Source organism: Gambusia affinis, linkage group LG23 (genome assembly GCF_019740435.1).
Source record: "Gambusia affinis linkage group LG23, SWU_Gaff_1.0, whole genome shotgun sequence".
NCBI lineage: Eukaryota > Metazoa > Chordata > Actinopteri > Cyprinodontiformes > Poeciliidae > Gambusia > Gambusia affinis.
Genome location: NC_057890.1, coordinates 5,362,138 through 5,376,290, shown reverse-complemented (window position 1 = coordinate 5,376,290; position 14,153 = coordinate 5,362,138). Strand labels below are relative to the sequence as shown.

General features: G+C 40.4%; 1 protein-coding gene across 1 annotated transcript in view; it reads right to left on the bottom strand.

The window, feature by feature from the left end:
• The window catches only part of LOC122826140 (proton myo-inositol cotransporter-like), a 68,922-nt gene that overhangs the window by 7,785 nt on the left and 46,984 nt on the right, over positions 1-14,153 (bottom strand). The window contains exons 5-6 of the mRNA XM_044107665.1: positions 2,277-2,440; positions 2,078-2,198 (exon numbers count right to left, since the gene is read on the bottom strand). Coding sequence (XP_043963600.1) covers positions 2,078-2,198; positions 2,277-2,440 — 285 coding nt within the window. The remainder of the gene's footprint in view (positions 1-2,077; positions 2,199-2,276; positions 2,441-14,153) is intronic.

The following is a 14,153-nucleotide window of genomic DNA, read 5'->3' as shown; positions in this document are numbered from 1 at the left end:
TTCTTTGTGCTACTTTACACGATCTTTTAGCTTTTTCTAACAGTGTTTCTAGCTACTTCTTCACAGAAATTGTGTTTGATTAATATTAAACTTTGATATTTACATTTAACTCTGACAAAACAACACTAGTGAAAACAGAAGAAACATTTAAGTGCACAAATAGCTTTTCACACTACTGAGGTAATAAAGTAGATGAACTTCAGATGACAACAGAAAAAAAGCAGGCGGTGTTCGTTCTGAAACTGGTGGTCGGTGAAAGCATGTGTGGGAACAAAGAGTGGTAAAAGCACTCATCTCTTCAAATTACTCGTGTTTTTTTATGTGTGTGTGTGGAGGGTGGTGGAGTTACAGGGAGTTGGTTCTGGTCAGTAAGTCCATTAGGCGTTTTTCATCATAATGAGTGTTTTATTTTTTACCCAGGAGTTTTGTCTTCTCTCTTTGTTAGTTAGAGTAAATTAGAACATGGAGGCAGCTGATCTCTGTCTCACACGAAGAAACACTGAAGCTGTGTGAGCATGTGTGTGTGTGTGAGCATGCGTGTGTGTGTGTGTGTGTGTGTGTGTGTGTGTGTGGGGCTAAGCCAACTGTAGGCTTTTGGAAAAGAAAAATTAATCCCATGTGGAACGAATGTGACAATAATCAAACATTGACGAGTAACTCTCTAACTCTGGTTTGTAATAATATAAAGCCCTATCAGCAATTATAAAGTGTTACAATAAAGTGTCGTGTTTTTAAATATTAAGAAACTAAAAGTTGAAATACGTCACTCTTAAACATTTATAAACGATGACACCACTGTTGCCTAAATGTGGGTTAAACGGCTCCATTTCTGCCACACTCACTGACACACACATCTTTTTGCAAGTATTCAACATTTCAGTTTTGGTAATTGGGGTCAGACTGGTGGAGTGCCTGCATAACACCTTGAAATTTGTAGCGGAAACGTGACAAAGAATGGAAAAAAAAAAAAAAAAAACCCCACAGAAGAATTATTTCTTCTGTGATCAGTAGAAATAATTAGCCGTATAAATCCATGAAGGGAACCTGGCAACCAGAGCATCAATTCAGATGTTAAGACAGTTACTAACCTTCTAAACACTCAACTTTATTTAATAAATAACACATTTTGGCTTAATTTAAAAAAGAAAAGACGCCTCCCCGGACCCGAAAAAAAAACCTCACAATTGTGAAAGTAAGAAAATGTAAAACTACTAAACCTAGTGTGCTTCTAAATGCAACGGTAGATTTTATTTTATTTTTTTGATGTACCTGTAAAAAAAATATATATATTTAATTCTTTCACAAGTAATGTTCACATCAATTTTTGTATTTACCTCCAGAAGGAAAGATGATTTAATTCCAGCTAAACACCAAACCGTCTTTCAGTCTTTAAATAAGAGTGAAAAAAGTTCAAAAACCTTGACCCCTAACAGCTATAAAAGTCCAAACAAGTTCCTCCGCAAATAGGAAATTCAAATCATTTTGAGACCTTTTGAGACTCATAAACTTTTTAGACAATCTTCTTTCTGAAAGTTCTTGTCAGATTCTTATGTTGAACAACCAAAAGCCTAAGCATGTAAACAAAAAAAAAAACTAAATGTGGTTTTAAAAGCCATAATCAATATCTACTTCACTTAAGAAACTGACTTCTTATGATTATTTCACACAACCAAAATAAGTAAAACATCATGTGCAAAAACAGCCAACAGGTCAGCAACTTGTTTATGAGTAAATACTATAAACAGATAAAGGTTATCTCAGGCACCACCGGTTCCGATTCACACGCTAAGAAATGAAACATCTGAGTCTGTAATTTGCTGAATGTCAACGCTGCAGTTTCACCACAGATGTGTCACCTTTGTTTTACCAGTTTAATGCTTTCTAGCATACACAAAGGATTCAAGACTACAATAAAGTTAGAAAGGTAGCTTTAAGCAGAAATCAACTTAAACAGGCAAGGTCTGATTTATTACCAGCACGTGTTAAAAAAGTGACATGTGAACCTGAATGCTGCTCCCAATCGCTGCAGAAGTGAGTCAGAAACCCAAATCCGACCTGGATTTGTGCTTTTACTCACTGGTACGAGGAGCAGGTGGAGTTAGCCAGGACCGGGTCCAGAGGGTGGACAGTAACCGGAGGACTGTGCTGAGCAGTCATGAGGAACCCAACGGCCAGCAGGCTTAAACTCAAGCATGTACCTGTTGAAAAATGACAGGAGGATCAGTTTGTTCGGTTGGTGGGGGCCGCTGAGCTCCCTGCAGCTCTTTGTGTCTCACCTGTAATGCTGCCCAAAGTGAGCTTCCTGCGGCCCACCCGCTCCACAAGCCACACCCCCAGGAGGGTGAACAGGAAGTTGGTGAGGGTGGTGAGCCCTGCCAGCCAGATCGCCAGCCTGTCGTCACGCACTCCCGACATCTGCAGGATGGTGGCGCTGTAGTACCTGAAGAAACGGTAAAAAAAAAAAAATGTGGGGTAACCTTCTTTTTTGCTGAGATTTTCATAACACACTTCACAAGCGCCGTCGAAGCCATGATTGTTTTAATTCCTTATCGATAAAAAGCTCAAAAGCGTCTGCATGTGTATGAGCACTTTGCTGAAATACTTTGTTTCGGGCTGCAACCAACAAGTTATTTGATTGTCAGAATAATCGAGTAATCATCAGAATTATCAGATTTAAAAATGGGGACATTCTGCACATTTTTCACTGAAGCCTTTTTTCATATAATTTGAGAAATACATTAAGTGACGCAAAGAAACAAATGATCACATGTATGTTAAATAATTTATATTTTATTGTCTGAAATGCGAGTGTGCCGTTCTTTGAGCAAAATACTGAAACAGTTGACGATTATTTGAATAATCAATTCATCGCGATCAATCCGATTAATCGCTTTTTCCCCAACATTATTACTCTACAAAAAGCTACATTTTGGTCGGGCCTAAAAGCACCTACAAGTTGGTTTTCATTGTCAGCCATCTTGTAACTCAACGGTTAACCCCCACGACCTCCCGTCTGCAGCGGCGAGGTCAAGCAAATAAACCGACTGCGACCTCTCCCCTTCGTCCACTCGTCCAGCATTCAGCCTCCCTGCTTCAGCGCCATCCACTCGTGTACAGACAGTTTACCAGGCAGCTATAAATAGTTTTGCCCCCAGCCAATCTCCACGGCTCTTCCTCTCTCACACTGTGTCATAATTATACCAGGGACTCGGTGCCCCATGTTGCTCCGTGTCGGCAGATTGCCTCCAATCATCATCAGCAGGCCTCTCGGTTCAACAAGACCCACGTCTGCAAGTGGGTCTGTTTTACACCCCAATCTCTACCGATCTGCTCCTCAGTTCAGGTATTTGTGTTCAAACATCTCTCTTGTTACGGAAGAGAATGTCACATTATGGAGAAATGTGTTCTTATTTTCTGATTTTTACCTTTTCTTCTTCTATTATTGGAGTTCTAAGCATTGCCCTTTCTGATTAGATTGAGGGGGGAAAAAATATTCATGGGATGCAAATATAATCAAATTATTGTAATTGTGTGTATTGTTTAACTTGATCGGAGTCGTAAAATACGGTGGAGGATCTGTAATGCTGTGGGATATAATCATTTCAGATTTTGCTCGTATCAACAGAGAAATGCTTAACAAAACAAAATCAACCGTTTTTTTTTTCACATTATGATATCTTTTGCCCGATTTTCTATTACAAAAACTTTTCTTTTTCTTTTACATTTAAGCATAAACGCCAAACGCCAGACGAGCGTTTTACGAAGAATACGTAATCTGAGTCGGATTGAAAAGCTTCAACCCGTTAGTTGTGCAGTTGGTTGGTATTGTAATCTTCACCATGGGGTAAAAATGAGCCATTTTTTTTACTGTCTGTATGAGGAAAAGATAGGAACATAATGGACAGGGACTCCAAATGCGACGGAGACGGCAGCGCGAGAGAGGGAGACGCTCATTAAAGAAAAAGCCAAACTTAAAACGTCTCCTGCATCGTCTGCCTCTCTGCGTCTTCACAGGCAGCTCTGGATTCTGCTTTTCATCTCTTCCAAAGCGTCCCCATCGCTCTCTTTCTGTCCTCTCTCTTTCCACTCATCCCCTCTCTCTCTCACTTCTTTCCAAAACAAGATATCTAATTGACAGATTTGCATAATAGCATTGTGCATTTTTCTGCCGTGGGACTCAAGCAGATGAAACAAACAAACAAAATTTTAAAAAAGCAAGCAGAAGTGTGGTGTGGAGAAAGTTAGAGTTATCTATATTTATTTATGACATGAAAAGAGAAGATAGGAAGGGATTTATTTGTTGTTTTTTTTCCACAAACTTCTTTTTTACTTGCGTGCCAGCAATATGCGTCCATCGGAGAGATGCACGCAGTAGACATGGGAGAACATGGGAGAGGGATTTGGAGCAGCAGCAGGAGAAAAGAAGCTCTATTTCTGGACGCAGTGGTCCCTCACAACCTGCTGCGCTCCACCTCCACCCCAGCACCGCACTGATTACACACACACACGCACACACACACACACACACACACACTATTAAGATTTACAAAATGCCCTCTGAAACCATTGGAACAGCCAATACGGCAAACCAACAGAGCCGAACCGACTTAAAGCGTTTCTGACATAAATGTAATGATTTATTAATTAATTTAAGAACTCTACACCAGTAGAGATCAACAACAGCGTCACAAGTTTAGTCAAACATCTACAAACCGCGTCAATTTGTTGAGTCAGCGCAATTAGGAGTATAAACTATCAAATAAAATTTAAAAAATTTACAAAAACAATAGGTTGACTACCTTGGTCAAACTGTAACAAAGCTTCTTTCAAATGGTTCAGAAAGTGCAATTACACATTTTAAGTTTAATAATAAAACATGGCATCACTCAAAGCACAAAACATGGAGACTGAATAGATCTGCCCTTGTAGACTGGGCTCATTGTCACCGATACCCCATCTAGAATTTTTTTCCCAATATCGGCACAGAAACAGATATTAATATTGGATTGGTTTCTCTCTACCACTCAACCCAAAACCCACCAAAGAAACTTTAAGTGTGAAAATCCACAGTCTCAAACGTTTTGGCCACCATGTGATGATAAATCAGCTTTACTGGTGCAACCATCTTGAAACGTTCAATAGAGTCGGAGGTTCTAGTTTGTCTAACGCCGCAGTTTAAATTTAGAGGGTGAAATACATAAAAGCACCTCTGGGTGTTGCAATGGCAATAAAGGAAACAATCCCGTTTTTTCCTCTTTTCTCAATATTCTTTTGTAGAACTGAGTGACACAAACCTTAAAGGTTTCGGACATCAGTCCGGACGGCATGCGACACCTCTCAGCCTGAAATACCTGCAGGTGTGAACACGTGTCACTGGATGACAGGAGAACCAGCAGGAAGGACTGATAAAACAGCAGCCTAAGGTAGCTCTCTGTGTGGCAGCCAGTGGTTTCTAAATTCTGTTTTAACCCTTTTTCTTTAATCTGTTCAGCTTTTAAGAAAAAAGCATTGTTACACAAAATTGCATGATGGGATGAATGCAAGTTTTCAGGGGTCCAGAGGCGTTTCCAGGCCAAAAGGGACATACAGTCCTTCCAGTTATATCTGGGTCGTCCCTCAATAAATAAAACCTTCAATTCATTTAGATTGAATTGAAAATGACTTCAGGTCAAATGTAGTACAACCATAGACAATACGACTCAATGAAATTGATGAAAGGACCAATTGTATGACAACAACTCAGATTTAGGCCAGCGAATCACGACCAACTTTACCCCCCAAAAAGCTGGGTACAAAAACTGCAGTTCATTTCAGTTTGTGTTTCCAATACAAACTTCGTTAATGTTCCGCTAAAGTCGAAAAAACACAATTTCGCAATTGCTGTGTTTCCGCTAAGTAAGAAGAGCATCTGGAATCACATGTGGATAAGTTTGTTCATGCGCTAAGTCAATAAAAAACACGCCGCACCATCATCCCGACCACTTCCTGTTGTCTTCTTCTTTGCCGTTTCCGCCAGCGGTAACATCCTGTGGTTGATCGTGTGACTTGTGTGATGTGAAAAAAATTGTTTTCGTTTCAATTTTGTGAAATACCCCAAATGTTTTTTTTTTGGCTTATTTAAACAATTCATATATTGTTTAATTGACCTTAAAGAATATATGAATATTTATTCACATTCCGAGTTTAGTACACAGGAAGTCTGTTTTTTAGTCATACTACCTTTTCTCTCAAAAACAAATGGCGTTGCTTCATGTTGTACACCAAGCACACACATTTGCACACAGATCCAACAAAACTCTTATACATTCAGGAATCCCAAAAAAAAAAAAAATGGTGAAAGGAGTAAAAACAAGAAGACAGTTGAAGCCTAAAAGTTGTTTTTTATTTCCTATTTTTTTTTCTTTTCTTTTAATTGAGTGCTTTGAACTGGATAAACACCTGATGAGACGACAGCAACAAAACTTAATACAGGGTTGACCTTTGGATAGCTCCTCCATGATTTTTGGCCTATTTTACATGTGCGGTGAAAGCATGAAGCCGAGTCATGGCTGGCATTTTCTGGCACATTTCTTGGGGGCCGGGGACTCTTGGGAGGACGCAACATGCAGTATAATGGGCCGTATTGGGCGGCTATACGTTACTCAGACAGGAAACTACAAATTATTTGACGGTTTAATCAGAACAAAGTTCAACGTAACGACTTTTAGACTCCAAATAACAGATAACAGAAAATGTGATTGAGTTGGTCTATGATAATGAGGTATTGTAGTCTTAATTCTTAAACCTTAAACATTTGAACTATGTTCCGTATTAACATTTAGCACAAGCTGTATGACTTACTTGTATCGGAAAACTCGTGATCTTTTGTTTTTTAAGCAGCAGTGTGATGGAGGCAGTGAGTAAGAGAGAGCAGGGAAAACACAAGGAGTCATTAACAGAGAACAGGAGGTGAGAGAAAGATTGAAAGGTCAGAGGAAGAACAAACGGAGGGAGAAAAGACAAAAAGGATGAATGTAGGTGGGAAAGCGGGAACAAACGGACAGCCAGGAGAAAAGGTGTGGAGACAAGAGAGAGAGAGAGAAACGGGGAGCATGAGTGTGAGACATAAAGAGACGGAGATTCTCCAGGGAAGTGGCCTATTTTTTCAAATGAATGCATACGAATACTGAGCTGCATCATGTTAATGTTGGAACAGAAATCATTCAGCCCAAATGGATCAGACCGGCTGTTCTGATTCTGAAGCCACCGTTCATCAGCACAAAACAAAAATCCACTTTGGTTTTACGTCTGCTTCATTCCTCCCTACAATAGTCCAAAAAAAAAAAAAAAATTTTTTTTTTCAAAGACTTTGTTAGACCATGAATCCATTACAGGGTTGTAATCCTGGCCAGGTGTGGGAGACAATCCTCATCAGCAGTCCTGGACGGTCCGTCTCCCAAGAGCCACTCCATTCAGCTCTCCGTTCAGAGTCAGGGAGAAGCTCCCAGGAGGCATCATTATTATTTGTCAAAGCCACCTCTGCTGGCTTTTCTCTGGGTGAATGTGGAGAAGCAGTAACTCACCACCCTGGTTTTTGAGCAGCTCAGAGCTTTTGGATATTCCAGGAAATAGAAAATAAATAAATAAAAATCCACATTTCAATGGGTAAAATCTCTGAAATCCTAAGTTTCCAATTTAATCAACCCTAAAAAGTCTGAAACCAATAAAGACTTTGGATTGACTTCTGTTCAATTTTGTACCTATACTTTTTCCTAACCCTAACCGCTACCAGTACATTCATAAGCCTAACAAATTCACACCATACCTGCGGGTCTGACGCATTATGACCAAGCTTAGGTCCCGATAAGCTCAATCTGTCCTCAAAACATTAGAAAATATCCCAGAAAAGTTCCTAAATGGGCACCATAAAGGAGTGCACATACAGCAGTCCCTCAGTGCTCACCTTCAGGGAAAATACTGCAGATCTGTCTTCCGAAATATCAAAAAGTTGCCTCTGAAAAACCCACTGCAAGTCTTTAGTTTAATTCCACATCTTTCAAAAGTGTCTTTAAATGATGCCAGTGTGCTTATTTCTTCACATTTAAACCAAAAAAACCACAATTTTTCAGTCGAAAACTCTGAAAAACGTCAAATCCAATCGGTACAGTCATGGCAAATTAGAGATAATTGTTAACTAAATAAAAATAAGGCCAGAAATCGAAAAGCTTGTGAAAAAAAAATAAGCCCAATATGAACCAAAAAAAAAAAAAAGAGTTCTATTTAAAATCCACAAAAATACTGAAGTTAAATCAGAATTTAAAGGATGAGCAGTTTTGTGCCAGATTTTCCGGGGGGGTACGGTAAACGTTCCCGGCGCCGTTTGTGGGGTAACAGAGCTGTGCCAGTGTGTGTAGCTGCTTCCACCGGTCAGTTTCGTTGTCGATGCAGGGCCAGTTGGCCTTCACAGATGGTCACCAGACAAATGTCAGGTTGGAAATGTCACGCAAAACCTGTTCTACATGGTCACTCTGTCGGGTGGCTGGAACGCGCTTCTGTTTGCCCGTTTTAAAGTTGTCCATAGGCAGCTCAATCAAAACATCGCTTGATATTCGCTTCAACTGGATTCTCAGCGTGGCCTCGTTAATGAGACTCATTCAAATTTTTCCCCCCATTAATCAAATGCAAAGAGAAAGACGCCAAGTCACACAACATGCACCACAGCGTGATGTGTGATTAATTTGCAGATGAGAGGTCTGCAGAATGTGTGCACACATTCTTATACACAATAAAGTCTCATAAATGAATGGGACTCTGGTTATGTTCCCTGATTGCACATGGCATCTCCCTTCGTCTGTAGATAAGAGGAGCACATTTAAAAAAAACTTCAAAACAAAGTGATTTTAATGGAAAATGGTTGAAACGCTGTGCTAGGAAGGTATTTACACCATTCCGGTCCGTTTGGAAGAGCGTACGGAAAGCAACGGAAGGGAAAATGAATCTCGTTTACGGTTTGGGGACAGCTTTAAATGGACGGTTCAAAAAGGGACAGATGGCAACTACAAAGAAACTACATGGCGGTCGCAGGCAAACGTGATTAAACTGGCTGATTCAACCAACGACATCCACAAACAGTCAAAGAAATTACCGTCAAGCTCACCATATCTGGCAACTAATAGACCAGAAACTACTAAACTCTCCAATAGAAGACGGATACAATCAAACCTCAAGACACCTTTTTGAACACCATCGAAGCACACTGACCACAGAGTAGCTTTTATGTTCGTTCAATAGGGTTCGATGGAGTCCCTCAATAAAAGAGAGGATCAATGACAGAAAGAAACCACTAATCAGGCAACTACTTCGACAACTGCCTCCGCCCCAAAACCATTATTCCAGCAGTCAGAGTTCCCGCGCCACCATGGAGGTGGAACATGTCTAGGTGTTCCACCATGGAACACCTAGACATGTGTTCCATGTCTAGGTGTTCCTAGACATGGAACACATAGACATGTGGTGTTCCATGTCTAGGAACACCACACGTCAGGGCCCTTCCGTCAGATTGGCCCTGACGGAAGGGCCAATCTTTTAGTGTGTAGATTAATCTGCTGACTGTGAATCACTGATACTTTAACTCATTTTCTTGATATTCCACAGTTCTACATGTGCTGTTCTGTTTTATGTCTCTGTTTGCACCTCCAACTGATTTGCGCCAAATCTGCTTGTTGGTTTGGTCACAGAAAATTTGCTTGGACCGTACACGTTGGTGCTTGAAAGCTTATTTTCCAGAATATTCTACATTTCTGCATAATGAATGTGATGTAAAATGTTATTATTGTCAGTCAGTAGGACAACATCCAGAATTTCAAAACAGCAGTACTCGGGACTGGAGCCCGCTTTTTCTGTTTTATAATCATACACTGCAGTGCCCACCAGCTCACCACGACCTTTACTTGCATGATTATGAGGATAATTGAATCTAAATGATCCTGTGGCTAGTTTGAATCGATGATATCTACGTCTTCCTACTGCTGGATGCCATCAACATTTATGAGCAACCGAGATACAGTGCAAATAGAAAATTATAGCCTATATTTATCTCAATGCAGTTGCCCATCCCTTCATTTGTTGGGGGCGACAATTAGGCAGGAAGGAACTCTGGGGTACAAACACATGCAGGTAGAATGATAAGCTCCTTCTTCGTCCTAACTGATGTATTATTTACCAATCTGTAGCTTCTCCCTCAGGGCAATAAGTCAGTTTATGAATATTAAATGTGTGCTGGCAGGTCAGGGCAGGAAAGTTATTTATAAGGCATCCAGGGTCCAGAGAGTGAGAGAACCTGACATGTCAGTTCAGCTCAACCTGCCGGCTTGTCTGTAGCCACATCTAGGTCCTCTCATTGTACGCATATTTGGCAGTTTTCAAGACTTTCATTTGTCCAATACTTTGGTGCTCAACTCCTGTTGGCATAAACTAGGATTTCTGTAGAACAGGAAGTAGAAAACATGTATCGCCGTTGACGTTTTTTTGTTCTGTTTACCAACTATATTCCCGAAATGGAGAGATGTGTCTCCTGTTCAGATGCAGGATTATTCCACTACAGATTTATCAGTGGCAGTAAGTCAATGCTTTACCTCGTAATTCAAGACTAAAATGACAAAAACGGCAGTTGGCAATAGAGGCTTTTTGAAAACAAGTGCAATCAATCAATCGGTCCATTGTAGCTGTAGGAGATGCAGAATTTTTAGGTTTTAAACCTTTACACTTCTAAAAAAAAAGAAAAAAAGAAACGAGCTTTGTTTTTGACTTTTCTATAAAACTCAGCATAAACAGGGGAACTATTTCTGAAAACATCTTCACCCAGACGAGGAAGGGACACAACATGTTATAGAAACTGTGGCTTACTAATTCTGGAGCTGAAATAACCTTCTACCAAGAAGTAGGATTGGTGTATAATTCTTAAAAAATTGCTGCTGTTGACCTGTCATGCATGGGGTCAATTGTATAACACTGCTTTTAAATAGCTCTATACTATCTTATATTGATGAAAGTCAATGATGGAGCAGTGAATAGCACTGTTGCGTTGCATTTGCATGTTTTTCTTGAGTTCCCCTTTAAGGTACTCTGACTTTCTCTTACATTTCATTAACATGACTTACGGTACAACTGGCTTCTATAAACTACCTTCAGTAAATGTATGCAAGGTTGCTGGTCCTTAGTGTTGACCTGCCCAGGAAAGTTGCCCCTGCCTCTTGCCCCATGGCCTCTGAAGATGGGCACCAGCCCCTCCTGCGTGGATGAGCAGGTATAGACAATGGACAGAAAACCCTGTAGTATTTACAAAAGATTAATTACTAAAAAAAAAACAACCCAAAGAAATATAGTTTTATACACCCAGAAAGCCCTTGGTAAAGTCCATCCTTCCCAGTCTATTTATCCTTTTCCATTCACTTTACAATTGTCCATCATGTAAAATCCAAATAATACACATTGTGTTTGTTGTTATCAGCCGATTAAAGGTGTGAATGAATACCTTTGCAAGACCCCGTAGCTTCAACAGGTGGATGTGAAACAAACCAACCACGCAAGGCTGTAAACGCATCTGTGCCCAAGCAGAGTCATTAAAAATGGAGCCTTTACTAATGGAGACAGGAAGTCATTTTACCCACTTGTCATCCCATGTTAGCGGAAGCCACTAAACTGATTCCATTTATTTGTTGTGTGGCCTCATCCGAGATGTTGTTACCCTCAGTGCTGGGTGTGCTTGTGTTAGTGGATTTTCACTGCTCCACCAAGATGAACTTCAGCTAAGTTTGTTTGCATAAATGCATGTCATTAGCTGGCACAGCGCCGCTGATGGGAGAACTAATTTGCATCTGAGTATGCCCGGCCAGAACCGAGTGTGTTCTGTGTGCGAGTGTGGGAATGAAGCAGCATGTCGGACCGTCCAAACAGCCCCTCTGAGCGCGTGAGCTGCTTCTTAATGCTGAAATCTGAGCACCGTGGTTTGAATTCAGTCAGAATTTTTCTTTGGCACCCACGGTCTGCAGAGCCGTTTCCGCTTATTTTTTAAGACCGTGGAAATTAAAATCACACAAGGATGACAGGATGAAATGCAAAAAAGCAGTTTTCACGATGCTTCCATTTATTACGAATAAAAAAGTAGCCGACAACATAAAGTAGACAAAAAGCTCTCAAAAGGCCCACACATCATACTCCAATTTGAGAAAAAAAAAACAACAAAAGACTAATAAAGTCATTCTCATATCTAGAAAGTAATTTCTAAGACGTTGGGGCTCCATCAAACCATATTTCAACTCATTGAACAAAATACCTCCAAGAGTTCATTGCCAACTCATTTGATCAAAACCCAGAACAAAATCTAAAGCCACGCAGGCCTCACATGTCACAGCTAAAATCCGTTTATATGATTCAACAACAAGAAAGAGAGTGGACAAATACGGCATCCATGGAAGATCAAAGCCAATGCTGACCAAAAAACCCCTAAAAAGGCTGATCACAGGTTTGCAAGAATGAATGACCCCCCAGACTTATTCGGATAACATTTCAAGAACTAGTAGGACAAAGTGTACATTTTTACACATGAAACTACTAGCATTTCAGAAAACGGACATCACGCAACACGGTGACAGTGGTGCGACGGTCTGGGGTGCTCAGCTGGAGCAACAGCTGGTTGACTTGCAGGTATAAGTGGAAAAAAATTCTTCTTGATAAAGGAGACCTAAATGAGAACCTCCATGGTAAGAGGCTTGTACTTGTGTAGAGCTTTATCAAGTGCAGAGGACCTCGAAGTGCTTCACACTACGTTCAGCCAATCGCCTCATTTGCACGCACAATTACCAGCTGGAGATAAGCTACTGAATATCAGCCACAGTTTGCCCTGCAACTCACTGGTCACAGAACAAAATCCTGTGACATTTTGTTTCAACCATGTCGCCAGAAACACAAGAAATTTGTAAATGTGGCGATAATACCAGTGATGTTAAGTGGAAGTAAATGGGCCAATAAGAGATGATCACTGATATCACCTTACTGGGCCTCTGTACTTTCCAACCTCTCCATCACAATTTACCCTTCATCCCAGCTCCTTGGACTCATTTGCAGTACATTTCTACTTCAGGTCTAACTGAAGGACTTGAGTTGCAGGCTATTTTAGAGCATATTTGACTGAAAAGGGAAAAAAAAAACAAAAAAAGAATCGTGAATTCAGCCAATCTACTTCTGTCAAGTCCCTGATATGAGAGACAAGAGTGTAATAGCACAGCAACAGACAATATGTGCCTTTCTAGAGTCGTTTGCATTTCTTTTGACGGTCTGCCACGCTCCCCTACTGCCCGTTTCTTTTCTTTCTCTATGCCAGACTCGTGGTTTAATCGGCTAAAGCAGCTGGCGAAGCTCATCTCCAGGCCATGGTGGTTTACTGCCACCTTAGACCTCGTTTATATCTTACCTACTAACAAGGCTTGCCCGGCGACTTTGTGTGGGCGATACAAGCCAGGTGGAACGATCTGCCAATCTTAATAATTTCCCCCCATAAACCATTCCAACCTTTATTTTTCTCCAAACAGGACAGTAATTTAGCAAATGAACATCGTGTCGAGTTGGGGGGTTGTAATGACCGAGACCACAAACCCATTAGGAATGTGTTTACTGAGGCAGGAAATCAAGAAAATTAGGGTCATTTCTTCACAGACTTTCTTATTATTATTATTATACACGTCTTGACGTTTATGACCCTTGTGTCTGTTTGCTTTCTGACTCCGTCTCACTTCGCAGTAAAGCTTATGTAGCGTCTCAAACTGCAAAAGTCCAGATGGCACACATCTCATTGCAGTCATATTAAAAGGAAAATTAAATTGGTCAAAGTTTTTTTAATGTTCTTTAATTAAAGAAAACGATACAAAGTTGTGCGTTTAACAAAAGTATCCTGCTGGATTTCACCAAAATCACCGATTTTAGAGTCATGCTTCAAAAGAAGTAAAATTTTTTAAACATCTACCTCGTCTCATTCAAGTCTAATCTTGAGTGCCAAATTTAGAGTCTGAGTCAGGTCTTGAGATTAACAAGTTACAGTACAGACCAAAAGTTTGGACACACAGTTATGTCCAAACAAAATCAAGTGAAGTCTCAAACTCTAAATCGTCGTCAGGTCT